The sequence below is a fragment of the Chaetodon trifascialis genome, chromosome 9 (genome assembly GCF_039877785.1).
Source record: "Chaetodon trifascialis isolate fChaTrf1 chromosome 9, fChaTrf1.hap1, whole genome shotgun sequence".
Classification (NCBI taxonomy): domain Eukaryota; kingdom Metazoa; phylum Chordata; class Actinopteri; order Chaetodontiformes; family Chaetodontidae; genus Chaetodon; species Chaetodon trifascialis.
Window position 1 is genome coordinate 1,366,488 of NC_092064.1, and position 17,369 is coordinate 1,383,856.

The window sequence follows — 17,369 nt, forward strand, 5'->3', positions numbered from 1 at the left end:
CACTATGAATGAGCTCCAGCTACACTGCATGCTCAACATTACAAGCAATTTATTGATCAATGGGAAAAAATTTTATTTCAAAATATTGTTGCCTATTAATGACACAAGGTATGGCAGGGGTCCTAAACTGCATTTGTCCAGAGGCCAGAATCTTACATTTGTTCAGGAATTATTTGCCTAATATTGTTCAATATTTTCACTTTTTCACAAAATTCATGATATTTTTATGAGCCTATATCAGTGTGAACAGACTCCTAAAAACATGGAAAATCCAAAATCCAAAATTTTCTCCAACTTCCACCATAGAGGCAGTCAGTGCTTGATATAAAATCCACCATTGAACTACCAATGAACCAGTCTTTGTTTTAACAACTCCTCTTTTGGGACTTAATACAACAGCTGGAAAATGAAAATAAATCCAAATGATGCCTCTTGCATCTCAGACAAGCTTTGTGATTCTCTGTGAGAAGTTATCTGTTTCTCTAGAACAACTGAACTATGAATGCTGTACTTTTTCAATACAAAACCTACAGTTCAATTTCCAATGAATGAGTCCTTATCTCAATAAAAAATTCCACACAACAGTTGGCCAATGAAAACAAACCCAAGTGACGGCTGTTGCATCTCACAGACAAGCCTTGTGATTTACTATCCATTGAGTGGGTGAAATATGAATTACAGACTACTTGATTGGTTTACCAACCCCTGGCATCCAAAGGTTGGTAAACCGATCAAGCATCACTCTCTGGAGGGACTGGAGCTCTTCCACTGGTGAGTGACATTAGATGTGTGCGTTTTCTGAATTCAGTAATATTCTGGAGGCCGGATGGGAATATAGTGGCCTGGATGTGACCTGCAGATCGTCAATTGGTGATGTGGACTGGGTTCGGATTGACTTGCTGGACATTGCGAAGCCCTGGTCTAGGATTTCCTTAGTTTTGGACAGGTCACAGTGGTCAGATGATGAGTGATGTTTATGCCCAAATAGCATTCCAGTTTGCTATGGCTTTTGGTTGGCTTGGTTTTGTTTTCTTATAATTTGATTTAGTCTAATGGGGTTTCTCTCTGGTGGCTTTGTTATGGAGCATGTCACTGTCACAGCCATTTAGCTAACTTCTTTTTTGGGACATCTGTCTCTCCTTGGGTATTACACATGAACACGTTTCACAAAGGTTTTATATAATTTCACTTTTTAAACAGTGATATGAAACACGTAGGTAGCAGGGTCAAAAAACCTGGTTAATTTAATATTCTGGCAGTACAGATGAAAGAGCTTTGCAAGTAATCCTTTACTACATGTATTAAATAATGACTGTAAGCAAGACAATTCTCTTTCACAGCTGAACTTTTTTATGGTGTTGACAGATCACAATACAAGTTACACAATATTTTCTACATAATTTTGAAAGGGTATTCAAGATAACACACACATATTAGTTATCTGTTTACCATAAATATTTGTTTAACTCATGTTTCACATAATCTGTTGTTTCATATTGTACTTTCCCACAATATAATAATTGTGTTTACATTACATTCTGTGCTACATGTACATGCTAACACATTATCTGTGAGGCTCCTCACAGCAAATGCATTCTACGTCACTGGGTATCTGTAAAGACACACCTAAAACTGAGTGTATGTTCCGGCATAAATGCTAATATAACTTAATGTGACAGAGATATTACATTAGCAGTATTTACCTGAGGAAAACCACAGAAGGATCATCAGAAAATGGCAGCATAAACAAAATGATGATGTCAGTTACCCAACATTCAACACTATGTTACATCAACTTCACATTCACTATACTGTTCTTTTACCTATTCTGAGGTACAGGCACAAAAACCATAACCCATGATAACATAAATTCTTCATTATATTGCATTGCTGTACCACCTGACCAATGGTGACAAATGAGAACTGGGTCCCCGGGCACCGGTTGACTGGCAGCCCACTGCTCGAGGAAGGGCTGACCATGGATGGGTCAAAAAGCGGGAAAGAATTTCACAAAAATGCATGGCGTGTGCAGTTTCCCCCTCAACTCTGCATGTTGTGTGTGTAAAATTGTGATGAATAAAGGAATTCTTCTTCTTCTTCTCACAATGCTGAATACTTTAATAATCAAAATATTCTTTGTATGGGCAATATGTACATCTAATTCTGTTTTATTTTTTTATCTTTTTTTTTTAACTTTGTTTTTATTGAATTATTTGTTTTACAATAAAACAGAACATTTAAATACCAAAGAAAGGCACAGATGAGCAAGTGGAAAAGGGCAAGGGATACATGAGTCACAATTACAGCGTTATTACTGTCTGTAAGGACAAGAGCTAGATCCAGGGTTTTTCAGTCATTTTTGTTCCAAATGTCCATGTTTTTCTTCTCCACATCAAAACAGAGCAGAGAGCTTTTCATACAGCTGTACAATAAACAACAATTCCATAGGTATTTATCAATTATCTTCTTTTTAGGGCGCAGGGTAATTTATTCAAAATGAGCTATCCATTTCCTCCAGTATTTGGTAAATCTGTCCATACACAGGTTCAAAGAAAAAGTCAGCGTCTCCATGTCATATATTTCTTTTACAATACCAATCCACTCCTCTTTTGATGGGGATTCTTTATTTAGCCACCGTCTTGTTATAGCTTTTTTACTGGCTGTGCAAAAATCATGTTCAAATTCGAAACCCATTATTAATTTTATTTTGTCTACTACATCCCACCAGTAAGCTTGTATAATTGGGCAATCCCAGAAAACATGGAGGTGGTCTGCCTGGGAACTTCCACACTCTCACCAGCACCTTCCATAACTAGTTTGGCCTGTCTGAGACTGTTTAATTTTAGGAGTGATAAAAAATCGAATCATGTTTTTCCATGTAAATTCCTTCCAATAACCAGAACTTGAAGTACTCATTCAAGTTTTACAGATGCTCAGCCATACCTCTTCTGAGATGATTATTTTTGCTTCTTTTTCCCAAAGAGATTTACCATAAAGTGTGGAAAATCCATTGCATGACTGTAAACATGAGTAGATTTGAGTAATCAGTTTACATTTGAACTTACATTTGTATGCGTTAGTCAAAATGTTTATTAAGTCAGAGTTGCTGTGTTGTTTTTATATTACTGTTAAAACAGGTTCTAACTTGGAGGTATCTGAAGAAGTCTTGTTTTCCAAAATTATAGCTATCCTTGAATTTTTGAAAGCTGTCTAAACTCCCTTTGTTGGAAATGAGACGCTGTAATACCTTTAGTAGGCCACTGTTGAAAACGTCCATCCATCTGGGTTCGTCTAAAATCTTTATTATATGATACCCAACATAATAGTTTAATATGATTATCCATTTTACTTTTATGACATATACTGAACCAAATGTTTAAGGGTGCTTTTGTCCAATCACTAAAATTTTGTTTATGCAGCAAGTATAAATTTCTGTCTCCAAGCAAGCGGCATATCCATTTGGCTACATTCTAGATTTATCCATTTAGCATTATAAAGATAAGATAAGATAAGATAAGATAAGATAAGATAAGATAAGATAAGATAAGATAAGATAAGATAAAAGATATACCTTTATTAGTCCCACAGTGGGGAAATTTCAGGTATTACAGCAGCAAAAGTGGATAGCAAACATAGAAGGCATCAGTAAAAGGACATTTCATATTAAATATTAAATATCAACCAAACAATATAAACAAGGAGTAATGAAATATGAGCAAACAATACTGATATTGCACATTGATATGATTGATATGATTGCACATTGATATGAATATGAACCATCAGTACTGACATTTCACATTGAATGATAGTACTCCTGACTGGAGTATTGATAGTGAATAGTTTCCTATATTGCACATAGGAATTGATATATTGCACCTTAACTTGAGATACAAATATCTTCACAGTATGAATGAACACAGTTAATGTGTATTATAGTGCAGTCATATTGAAAGTCTTTGTGTGTGTGGTCTACTGGGAGCACTGCTGATTGTAAAGTCTGACTGCTGCAGGAAGGAAGGACCTGCGATAGCGTTCCTTCACACACTTTAGGTGAAGCAGTCTCTCGCTGAAGGAGCTCTCCAGTGCTGTTAAAGTGTCCTGCAGGGGGTGGGAGTCATTCTCAATCATGGATGACAGCTTAGCCATCATCCTCCTCTCTCCTACCACCTCCACTGAGTTGAGGGGGCATCCCAGGACAGAGCTGGTCTTCTTGATCAGTCTGTCAAGTCTCTTCCTGTCAGCTGCTCCCCCAGCAGACCACTCCATAAAAGATGGCTGATGCCACCACAGTGTCATAAAAGGTCTTCAGGAGTGCCCCCTGTACTCCAAATGACCTCAGTCTCCTGAGCAGATAAAGTCTGCTCTGGCCTTTCTTGTAAAGTGCGGTTGTGTTGTGAGTCCAGTCCAGTTTATTGTTCAGGTGAACACCCAGGTACTTATAAGATGTCACCATCTCAATGTCCGTTCCCTGGATGTTCACCGGTGTCAGGGGGCAGAGTGGTCGTCTGCAAAAATCCACCACTAGTTCTTTGGTATTCCCTGCGTTGATCTGGAGGCAGTTCCACTGGCACCAGTCCACAAAGTCCTGCGTCAGTTCTCTGTACTCTCTGTCGTCCCCATCTGTGATGAGGCCGACGACTGCAGAGTCGTCACAGAACTTCTGCAGGTGACAGGTGGGTGTGTTGTATGAGAAGTCTGCAGTTTAGAGGGTGAAGAGGAATGGAGCCAGGACTGTTCCCTGCAGGGCGCCCGTGCTGCAGACGACCGTGTCGGACACACAGTCCCGGGTCCTCATGTACTGTGGACGGTTGGTGAGATAGTCCAGAATCCAGTGTGTGAGGTGATGGTTCACCCCGGTGTGCTTCAGCTTGTCCCTCAGAAGTGCTGGCTTAATGGTATTGAAAGCACTGGAGAAATCAAAAAACATGATTCTCACAGTACTCCCAGGTTTCTCCAGGTTGTTGGAGGAAGATGACGGCGTCGTCCACCCCGATGCCAGGCTGGTAGGCAAACTGAAATGGATCGAGCGATAGTTTCGCCAGGGGGCGGAGATGAACAAGGACCAGCCGCTCTAGGGTCTTCATTAGGTGGGATGTTAGTGCCACCGGCCTGTAGCTGCTGAGGTCCTTGGGGTGCGGAGTCTTAGGCACCGGTACCACACAGGATGTTTTCCATAGCTGTGGCACTCTCCCCAGCTTCAGGCTCAGATTGAACATGCGTTCAACAGTCCCACACAGCTGATCTGCGCAGGACTTGAGGAGCCTGGAGCTGATGCCGTCTGGGCCTGCAGCCTTCCTCGCTTTGATCCTCTGGAACTGGTTTCTCACCTGGGTTGTTGTGAGGGACAAGTTGGTGCAGGGGGGCTGTGTGCTGGAGGGTGTGGGTGGGGGGTTGAGTTGATGGGATGAGCAGTGGGGGGTGGCTGTGAGCTGAGTGTTGCAGAGGGGGAAAGGGGGGGCTAAAAAGTGGGTTGCAGCAGTAAATCAAGTATCTAACGTGCTGATTTGTAGTAATTCATTATATTTGGCAAGGACACCCCCCCTTGTCTTTGGGCAGTTGAAGTGTTTGACATCTAATCCTAGGTTTGAAGCCTTTCCATATGAACCCAGATAGCATTCTCTTCCACTCTGTCAGTTGTTTTTCAGGTATTTCTATAGGTATTGATAAGAAGAGAAAAAGTAATTGTAGTAATATGTTCATTTTAACTATGTCTATTCGAGTATGTAAGTCAAATGGAAGTAAACTCCATTTATTTGAATCTGTCTTTATTTCTTTTGTGATTGGCAGAGAATTGATTGTGTAGATGGTTGATAAATCCTTTGGAATTTTTATTCCCAAATATTTAATCTTGTCATTGTCCCATTTAAAATTGCAAAGGTTACACACTTGTACAAAGGGTGTGTAATTACATGAGAAAACTTGTGTTTTGTGTGTGTTCAGTTTATTACCTGAGTCATGACCAAAGGACATTCATTTTAGTAAACTCAGATCTGGTTGCAAAAGGGTGACTAATACGTTGTCTTCATAAAGGCAGGTCTTAAACTCAGTGCCTTTAATCAAAATTCCTCTCATATCTTGGTCTTCTCTAATAGCGTGAGTGAAAGGCTCGATAAATAATGCGAACAAAGCCAGAGATAAGGGACATCCCTGCCGGCAACCTCTTTCGAGTGGCACAGGGTTGGTCAGACTACCATTTATTTTGATTCTGGCCATGGGAGAACGATATAAGCTTATTAAACATAAGATAACTTTGGCATTCAAACCAAATCTGTGTAGTGTTAAGTATAGGTAATCCCAACTAACTGAATCAAAAGCCTTTTTGGCATCGAGGCTGAGAACCATGGACTCATCTTCACTTTTACTCATGTGCTCCATTAAATGTAAAGCCTGTTTTATATTATCCTGTGTCTGTCTGGTTTTGATAAACCCCATCTGGTCTTCATCTTTTATGTCAGCAAGTATGTTTGATTCTGGGATTATTATAATAGCTTCACAATGTAAGTCTATAGATAGCACCAAAGAAAATATTCGATTGTGAATTTTAGTCTCATGTATATTGAATTCTGTGAAGTCAGTAGGTGTTGAAGAAAGGTGTTCATTTAGCTGGGATCAAGATCAAGAGGTTGCACTGTCTATTCTTAAACCATAAATGGTTTAATGATTTTGAGAATTGATGTTAGTCAACACAGTTTGCATGCAGATTTAATAGAACAAGCTTCTGCTGGCGTGAGACTAAAATGCTTTCTTTTAACTATAAGGATAGGCAACTTTTAATGGAGTGTTACTGTAATAGTCTTGGGTAGGACATTAGTCAGGACTGTATTTATTTACAGATGATTATTGTGTTATGGTGTTTGATTAATATGATATGTATAGGTGAATTTTGGATTATCCAGTTTGTGTAGTATTTATATCTAGTATTTTTTGAAATTATTTAATAGTGTGCTGTGTCAGTAGAGAAATATGTAGCTATCACTGAAACTATTGTTAAGGTTAATACTGATTGGTGTTATAGGTAAGGCTTCATTACCATCCAGAACAGAGCCCCAATGACCCCAGAAATGAATGAGAATTTGAAGGCAACAGGACATTACATACACAATGAGCAGCTGACACTAAGTCAGGGTGGCTGTTCAGTGGGGACCCAAAAGCAAATTTTGGGAATGCTGTGCTCAATCTAAACTTGTTTTTCCTGTTTCCTTCTTGCACTGTACTTGTCTTTTTGGTCTGTACTTTCTGTTGGAACTTGACTCCAGATATTTTATTGAGTTGAACTAAATAACAGTTGTGGACCACTTTCGTGTGGATATCAACGGGTCTTGGGAGCAGCAGTCAACCCCGCTGTCACTTTAGCCCGGACGCCTCACTGGCTGCACGAAATGACAATCAGGGAGATTACTATTACGTCATTGCGGTACGGTCGGTGATTGGTTGGTCGTCCTGCATAATCTTATAGCCGACTAAGTAAGGTTTATTTCACCATGTTGGATAAACGGCTCATTTTATTTGCCTTGTGGCCAATAGTTTTATCATGTCAGTGACAACGGGGCGTCGCGGGACCAAAGTGTAGAGGTTCACCCGAGAGGCTTTCTCTTTCTCAGCAGGCAGCAGACTCACCGACACGAACCAAGGACTAGTGTTTTGATTTGGCGACACGGACACCGATTAGCTAGCTCCAGTTTGTCAGGTTGAATACCACTGCCTTCTTTTTTTTTTTTAATCTTCTGGCTGCATTATTATTTATCTCGCATTTAAAGGATTTAACTTTTTTTCACGCATTGTTATTTCGTCTCCCTGGATGTGTGCTTATGAGCCGCGAGAGGACAGTGTATAATATACTAACTCCAAGGCTGTCGATGGGGGAAATAAGTTACCTGCCAGCCGTCTGCGAGGATTTCTCTTTACATTTTTGAGTCACTGTCGAGGCTTCGTCACTCTGTCAGAATGATGGAGATTTCTTTCCAGGCAAGCCGCTCGTGGGATTGCTGTTACAATATCTGAGAGCAGTGGATGGCTGAGGCCTGGGCCTGCCCGTCTGCATGTGCTGTTGTATTGTGGCCTGGGCTGGGAAACACCTCTGCACCGGATCAGCAGCGTTAACTAGGGCTCCAAAATTACCGCTGTTTTCAAACTAACTGCCTGGCCTGCGCACACATCTGAAAGACGATTCAGTTTGGAATAATAGATGCGATTTCCACGCCTTGTGGAGCCCCGGTGGTGGGAACGGCAACGGCGCTGGACCAGAGCGTGTGGCAAACTTAGACGCTTGCAAAAGATGAATGCGCTGCTTCCCATGTGACATGCTTTAGATCACAGTGTTCTATCAAGACGGGAAAGCTGAATTTCATCAGGAGGGAGGGGGGCTAGATGTACTTCTATCATGGGGTACATCTAGGGCCACCAACTTTTAATTTATTGAGGGGGGTGCGGGTTATTTTCTATTCAGTATTTTTGATTTCTCATTGTTAGGAGTGACACTCTTAGGGCTGCTGAGATTTTTAGACTTGAGTGGTTATTGCTACATTATACATGTTCATGATATGATATGATTTCTGGTATTAACCTGGGTACAACTGGGTACAACTGCCCACTGGTGTGCAAGTAAGAAAATTAATTTAGAGGAAATAGATCAGATCCTTGTTGGCATTATGATATGGAGGCTCACCAGTGTGATATATCTCCCCACAGATTCGAAGTAGCTTTTGTTGGATAAGTTAAACCCCAAATCTGTTTCTGTATGTTTTCTCTAAGTTTCATTAGTTGTAGTGTTGCAGCCTGGTAGCCATTATCATCACTTTTAGAAGCAAGTTCTGAAAGTTGGCATTTCAGCATCATTGAATGGCTCTTTGTGGCACAACTGCCACAAATGTTACAAAAATGATGGCTGCTTACAATGGTGGCTCTTCAGCAGTGGCTGCCCATCACCCGCATCACCATCACCAGCTCCAGCATCTTCCACCTCCCCACATGCATCATCACCACCATCACCACACGGGCCAGCATCATTTGCAGCACCCAGGCCCTGCTGCAGCTGTGCACACAGTCCAGCAACATAGCTCCACGGCTGCTGCTGCTGCTGCAGCGGTGATGCTCAACCCTGGCCAGCAGCAGCCCTACTTCCCCTCTCCTGCCCCCGGACAAGCCCCTGGGCCAGCGGCGGCCGCAGCTCCTGCCCAGGTTCAAGCTGCTGCTGTGAAAACTCACCATCACCACCACCATCAGCAGCAACACACGCACCATCTACAACAACAGCTGGATATAGAACCTGACAGGCCCATTGGCTACGGAGCGTTTGGGGTTGTGTGGTAAGCGCACTACACTACTTTTTTGTAACAGACCATACCAGTATTCTTGCCTGTTTTAGTTCATTTTTCTACAAGCCATGTATAGCTCGGATGTATAGTGTTTTAGCTAAATGCTAAATTAGTTCATAGTAATTCCATCTAATGAGAGTGAAGTGACAACAGGAAACAGAAAAGCACTCGTGATGTTTGCTGTGATGAGTTATCAAACTCAAGCAACTTTCAACTGAAAGTTGAGATTTGAGTTTTAGACTGTATATGAATGGACAGTGGCCAGCTGTAAAGTATACACAATGTGTAATAAGTAGCCTAAAGAATGCAAAAGTGTTAAAGTGCAATGACTGCATGCATTCCCCAGTATTAGGTGAATACCTGTCAGTGCTATAATAACAAGTGACATTTGAAAAATCTAAGTTTGCCTTGAAGACCACAAAATTAAACAGAAGTTAAAAACTGCATACTTGGACTTCAAAAGATGTGGGTGTTCACGAGGCAGGAAGGGTTGAATAAAAGATACTACCAAGTTGCATTATAGAACACGTAGGAGCCTGTGTTTTCGGAGATTATATTTACGAGAATATATTTACTTATTCACTTACATTTACTTATTTTCAGTCCAAGCATCAAATCTGAAAGTTACAGCACATGTAATTTTTGAACGTCCCATATTATGAAAAACTCACTTTTCTGGCATTTGGGGTGTTATTTTGGGTCTCTGGTGCCGCCACACGCATTCAAAGTGTGACATTAGACAGTCCATGATTTTTTGAGTGAGATGTGGATTTCTGAAGCACCCTGCCTGCAGCTTCCAAACGAGCCGATCGAATTCGGCGTGGACAATGAATTAGGAAGCCCGCACACATGCATATTCCCACCCACCAGCCCCCTCCCCATTTTCCCTCCCATCGAGGGATAAGTACGCTGTCTCTCCACCCACCAGATACAGCGCAGCCTTCTTAGAGTTCCGCCATTTCGTTATCGAAAGCACCGGTTTAGGAATCATAATGTGGAGGCGCCACACCCAGTGTTCTGTTGTTGGCTGTAAAGACGAGCACAAATTGCTCCATTGGCTCCCAGCCGCAGAGGACAGAAGAGTGGTGTGGATTGAATTCATTTTTGAAGGCAACGTCCCAGCTACAGTTGGCAAAAACCTGTCGGTGTGTGCTAACCACTTCAAGGCTGACTGTTTCTCCAGCCTTGGTCAGTACGAGGCAGGATTAGCCGGGAGACTTTTTCTAAAGGAGGGGTCACTTCCAGCTTTGTGTGGAATAGCAGAGGGACATGTAAGTATACAAATAATTAGCTGTGTGTTTCTTTTGTAGATTAACGCCCAGCAACCCAGTCGGTCAAGCGATACATACACAGATGCTCTGTTGTGTGTAAGCTTTGGGAATGTGTGAAAATAATACATTTGGAAATGTTTCCTAAACTGGATAATATGTTAGCATAGCCCAGTGCAAAATGAATGTATGGTTGAGACTGCTACATCACAGCACAATTTACACTCCAGGCCAACCATTCTGTGCAATGAGTTTCTTCTCTTGGAGTTTATTTCTGAGTGATTTTTTACGCTGTATGTAGCTGTTGGCATAGCTATACATGTAAGATAAAGTTGATGTCGCTTCTCTTTTTTTTATATAGGCCAGTGCATCATTATAATTACCTGCTGTTGATCAAGTGTGACAGTGAGCTGTTGCAGCCTTGTGCTGTTATGTTTTACTCCTAAGTATGCCCCGTTATCATAAAAATATACTTTTGTTACAGCTGTCCAGGCTACTGTGTCCTGCAAGGACTAATGTTGTTGCATTAAAACGAGAATGCTGACAGTGGACAAGCCACCACATCACCAGGGGATCCTCTTTTCAAACTGAGCTTTCCAAAGTCCGTGAAGGGAGAGTGCAGAGGTTTGAAGCCTCTGTATCTTCCCTGGGCGCCAGGAAACTCCAGACGTATCCGAAGTACGACGCATGATGGGATGATTACACAAATCTTCCACCCAAGGAAGCCTCAGCACCAGCTCACAAAACTCATATAAGCTAAATGCCTGAGAACGACTGAGTAAAATGAACATTATGTTAGTCAACAGGTTCTATAATGTCAACATCTGTATTCACATTTTTCAAATTTGGATTCAGTGAATCCTTCACTTGTACTGTATTTCCATGTACAAATATTCATGACTGTGGTCAATAAATATTTATTGTATATCTGTAAAATGTTTCACGTGATGAAATGGACAAATATTTCAAGTGTAATATACAGTATTTGCTTAGGAAAAACTTGGCTATATTTAATGAAATTTAATTTAATGAAATTTAATGAAAATACATCTGATACAGGATATAAATCCTCTACATCAGACTCAAGATATAACAACCATACAAAAAAAACAAAACAAAAACAAAACAAATATACAGTTTAAAAACCTAAATAATGCATACATATCCAGGATAATCTCCCACATTATCTCAAAAATAATCCAAATCACAAAAATCATATACTTGCTTCATAATTATATAAAAAAATCCTAATTATATAAAAAATCCTAAATCATTTGTATATAGGACAAAAAGAAGCCTTGTGGGACTCCTGATGTCACTGGTTTTTATCCTGACATAACTCCATTCACCCTACATGCTGTTTCCTATTGTGCAAAAAGTCCTGTATCCAGTCTATAACCCTGTCATCTAAGCCATAAGATTTTATTTTTGAGAATAATCTTTTATGAGGAACTTTATCAAAAGCTTTTTGGAAGTCCATATATATATATACAATCAACTGACTGCCCTTTATCCAAAGCTGCTGTCCACTTATTCAGAACCGTAAGAAGCTAAAGTGATGTTGATCTCCCAGATATAAATCCATACTGTTTATTACTAAAGAGCCTGTTGGTCTTCATATGATCTACTATATAGTTCCTAATTATTTTTTCCATTGTCTTACAAATTACCGATGACAGACTAACTGGTCTATAATTTTCTGCCATTGACTTATTTCCTTTCTTGAAAATAGCACCAATTTGCACCTCTTTCCATTCACATGGTAGAGTTGCCTCGTCTAATGATTTATTAAATACCAGTGTTAAGGGTGCCACAATTACACCCGCCAACTTCTTTAGAATCCTAGGATGAATCCCATCTGGCCCTGGTGACTTATTGACTTCAATATTCTGTAAAAGCTTAATTATATCCTCAGGAATTATTTTTAAATGTTTCCTTTGGACATCCACTTTTTGCAATTCAGGTATGCGCCCTTCAGGTTCCGTCACATATACACTACTAAAATAATCAGACAAAATTTCTGCTTTTTGTTTATCAGCATTTGTTTTTGGAGAATCAGTATCATCCTGATTGGTATATAGACCACCTATTTTCGTTTTAATTTTTGTCCTCTTATTTATATAATTCCAAATAACCTTTGGTTTATACTTTGTTTGTTTTGCCAGATCTTCTTCATAAATCGTCCTTAAATACCTTGTTCTCATTCTTACAAAGTTACTGACTCTGCGATATGCCTTCTGTAGCTCTGGATCTTTACTTTTCATTGCCTTTCTCACAAGAGTGTTTTTTTTCTTCAATTTTCTTTTTTGTAATACTATCCAAGGGATATTTATATTTCTTAGTCTGTGACCGTTTTTTCCTGATTGGCACATACCTATCCTCTATTTCCTTCAACTTTTTCTTTATTGATCTCCATACATTTTCAACATTACCACTAGATAAATACTGTGTCCAATCAAAAACTTCCAGTTCCCTACATGCTTCCTCATATTTCCCTTATCATAATTTTTCCTCATAGTTTCACTGATCACAGTTTTGGTATAACATATTAGCTTAAATAATAAGACACAGTGATCACTTTTACCTAAAGGACTTAAATACTGAATGTCCTCAATCATATTCTCTTCATTTGTGATAATAAGATCCAATACATGTGGTTTATCATCTCCTCGCCACCTTGTAGGCTCTTGTACATGCTGAAACAAAAATACATTTTGAATACACTCCAAAAACCTATTATCCAGTGATGTGGGATTATCCCCTTTTGCATCAGCCAATTTCCAATCTATTTTTGGAAAATTATAATCCCCCATCAGTAATTTATACAAACACTTTCTAGTTGACATCTCTTCCATTAAACCCAAAAGATTTTCATTATTTGTCTCAGTACCACTATCAGATCTATAAATTAAACCCACAATCAAAAACTCATGACTGTTACATTTAACCTCCACAAAAATATTCTCTTGAAACTCAGTCACCATTGTAACTTCTTTAGCTTTGAGTGATTTATGAATATAAAGCAATAAACCTCTATGTCATTATCTATGTTCCAGTCAATATCATCCAAATAAAATTCTGCTGGATTAAATTTCTGCTTCTTATTCTTAAACTTCAGTAATTCCTATAACATGAATAACTGGAAGTGCTTTCAAACGAGCATTAAATTCGTGCAATTTGTTATCTGAGTTGATCTGCATTTGTATATAAACATCTGATGCTTTGTAAAGGTGAAGTTTTACAGACATACTGTGGCTTATCAGAAACAGGTTTATTGCTGTTCTCAAGTCACTCAGTCTTATACATCCTCACCACTCTCCTCGCCTCGTTCAAGAAAAAATACGATCTGACTTTGGGCATTGGGTGACTATATTTAGTTAATTATGGTGTATGAACATTGAAGTTAAGTAGGTTATTACAGATAAAACTCACTGCTCTATCCCCCATAGCTGTAGTCAGCATTGTGAATGTTGTATGCGTTCTGCAGCAAGAACACATTTACAGATGCAGCAGCCTCGAATTTCTCCTCCCAGCCAGAGGCCATCCGGCTGCCAGCCAGCTACCAGTCCCCCCCCCTCCTCTTGGGGGTGTGCCCAGAATCCACTATAAACACGCCTCTTCATTCAATTGCAGGGTGTCACCAAGAGATGGCGTGTCCCTCACAGGAACACATCTCAAGGGCAAAGATTTTTACTCCACTACATTCATCTGCTTTAGTAGGCTTATTTGTAGTTAGGCAGTCACAGTTACTCAACTATTTTACGTTGATTATTTAAATCAACTTAGAAAAATATTTCTCGCACAAAGTCTTAAAAAAGTCTTAAATGTGTGTTTCCATCAGCCTGTTTCAATGCATATTTTCGATTTGCAAGCAGAAAATTCCTAAGTTTTTCTCTTACAATATACTGTATGAATTTTTTTGTGATTGTTGCGATCAAAAAAAACAAACTCATGTAAAAAAGTTGTATATAATCACTTCCTATATGATAATAACCATACTTCACATTACAGAACCAGTCAAAAAGATTCAGTTCTCATCTTAAAAAAAAAAAAATGTTTTGACTTGAGAATGAGAAGCATCAGCTCAAAGTTAAGAAATTATGTGGCGGAGATTTGGCGCAGTTGGTAGAGTGTTTGCCCCATGTATGAAGTTCTCTGCCGTGGCTACGGGTTCGATTCCCGCTTTCAGCCCTTTGCTGCATGTCATCTTCCCTCTCCTGAACCACTTTTATGGCTGCTCCTCAGCTGTCCTATACACTAAAGGCCAAAAAGCCCAAAACATAACTTCGAAAAAAAAAAAAGTTACAAAATCATTCCTGAGTCATAAAAGTGATGTAGCTTTACAAAACAGCCTGTGACTCCAAGAATAAACAGGCTCCATCTGTTTACATAGAGTTTGCTTTTGATAATTATCAACAAAAATGATGACCTAATTTTACTTTACACGCGCTGGAACAGAGACAGAGCTGCAGGAGCAGAGCGCGTCATCTGGAGATTCCAGGGCTTGCCTATGTTTTCCGCAACAGGCGCGCGGCTCTCGGCAAAAATAGACCAGGAAGCGGCCAGTAGACAGTCATATTAGTATTGGTTGAATATGCGCTAATTTTTGCGATCGCAAGATTTCCTGGTTGGACTGATAATATACATTTTGATGCATGAGGGAGGTGGGAAAGTTGGCTTAACCATAAATGTAATTAAGTGTAATGGAAACATTTAGTGAAGTCTATAAAGTAGCCAGCGACACAATATTAATATCTGTGGCACAAATTGATTTTTAATTCCTGGAGGTACGCGCTCCCCTCAGCCCTCCACCTATTTTACTGGCCATAGCTAGTCTGTGGGACTGTGGGGGCTGGGAGCCTGTTTGGCTGGCGACCATCCATTGAGTTAGAACAAAGGATACACTGTAATGCAAATAATGACTTTTCAGCCAACGACGCGGCCGGCTCGACACTACACATGCCTGACAGAGTGACAGACAGGAGAACATCATGACGCCCGTGGTGATGATGCGCGATGTGTCAGTGAAACTACAGGTTTACTCAGCTCTGAAATGTGCCGGGAGTTGATCGCTTCAAATGCACAAATGCAGTGAAGTTCACAAACCACCAACAGTTTATAGAATAGGATGGACTGTCTATCAGTGGCCATTAGAGCAGCTCTTTAATAATTAAAATAGATGTCACACTGTGCGGAAGAGCTTAATAAGTTAACAAGAGATTTGGCCACGACAGCTGAAATGTAAACTTCTGTGATGCAAAACTGTGTTTGCTTCTGATGTCTAAGTGTGAAGCGTTTTAAATCATGTGCATCTTCTTTGTACTCAGAAGCACATCAAGAATGCATTTTTTACTCCGGAAATTATGAAGAATCAACAAAATATCACAGCCTAGAGAAGGATCACAAACTTTTCAATGTCTAATGTCAATTTAGTCGCCTTTATATTTATTTATTTATTTACGTGGATAACGTGCTGTCTGCCACCAGCTTTGTGTGGAAATACTTCAAAATATGAAACAATTAAACAATTGGATTTATACTTTATCCGAAATCGGGGTGAAATATTGCATGCCACAGATTAGATAGATACAGAAATCATCATCTGAGAAATAGTCATGATACTGATTCCACTGTTTATTGGCCGTTTTCATGTGTGTGTGTTAACTGATTGGTCAATAAAAACAAGTAGATTGGCCTATCTACATCGGCCCATTGGCCCTTTATGCCCCACAACATTGTTTTTTTTCATTGGTCTGATTGGCCCATTAGGATTATTCATGATTGAATGTAGGTGTCCGGCGGGGGATGAGGCTCGCTGGCTGCGGAGGGAGAGTTGATGTTGTAGTAAGAACCTGTCTGCCTGGTCTAACATGATGAAGTCATGTTGAACATTTCCGTTTCCCAAAAAATCATTTATTTGAGGTGCAGCGGCACAATATTAATATCAAACACGCGTGCACAACGCCTGACGTAAAAAAATGCATTCTTAGTGTGCTTCTGAGTACTACGTTTTCCCGCGACTATAACTTCTTTTCAATAGTTACTGTTTATATTCATTGCGTGAACAGTCTGAAAAAAGAGACACAGAGAGGAGGACACAGACAGTCACACAGACAGAGTGGTGAAAAAGATCAGTGATAATTAACTACAGTATATTAAGCCTATGATGTTGAACATCGCAGTGCGCAGTGCGAGCCGTCTGCTGCGCTCCGCAGTCGCCTGTGAAGGCGAACGAAATCTGGAACCTTTCAGCTCAATGACATGACTTTGAAAGCACCAAGTGATTTGTTTTAACGAATTTCGTTAGATTAAAATATGTAGAACTGTAAAATATCACTTTATCACACATTGTTGCACAATTTCTACATGTGCACCTATACAAACAAATAAAAATGACGATTCATGCATGTATAAAAGCTAAAGAAGTAGGAAACCTTGCATACCACTATTTGCGACCAATAATAGCACCCACGTTTTAGATTTGAATGTTCATGCTCTAGCTAACTACTTTTTCTCAGCCTGAGGTGAATGGCCAGTAGTGCTGGTCGGCAGTGTCCTCTGTGTGTAACTGCGTAGTTACGCCGATCAATAGCTCAGCGACCCGCCCACATTCACCATAGAAACACCAATGATGATCCAGAAGGAAGTAAGCCCAGAGTGCTCCCTCCACTCTAGAAACCACCTCCTCTTTATGTAAACAAGCAGGACCTTCGTGATTGATCTCAAACTAATACAGAGTCATAGGAGGAGACATTAGCAGCGTTTTTTTCAGGCTGGAATATAC

At 40.0% G+C, this 17,369-nt stretch overlaps 1 protein-coding gene across 1 annotated transcript in view; it reads left to right on the top strand.

Moving 5' to 3' along the window:
• The first annotated feature begins 2,212 nt into the window (after positions 1–2,212).
• nlk2 (nemo-like kinase, type 2) overlaps positions 2,213–17,369 on the top strand; it is a 54,755-nt gene continuing 39,598 nt past the window's right edge. Inside the window, exon 1 of the mRNA XM_070970171.1 lies at positions 2,213–9,308. Within this exon, the coding sequence (XP_070826272.1) occupies positions 8,842–9,308 (467 nt within the window). The 5' untranslated portion in view covers positions 2,213–8,841. The remainder of the gene's footprint in view (positions 9,309–17,369) is intronic.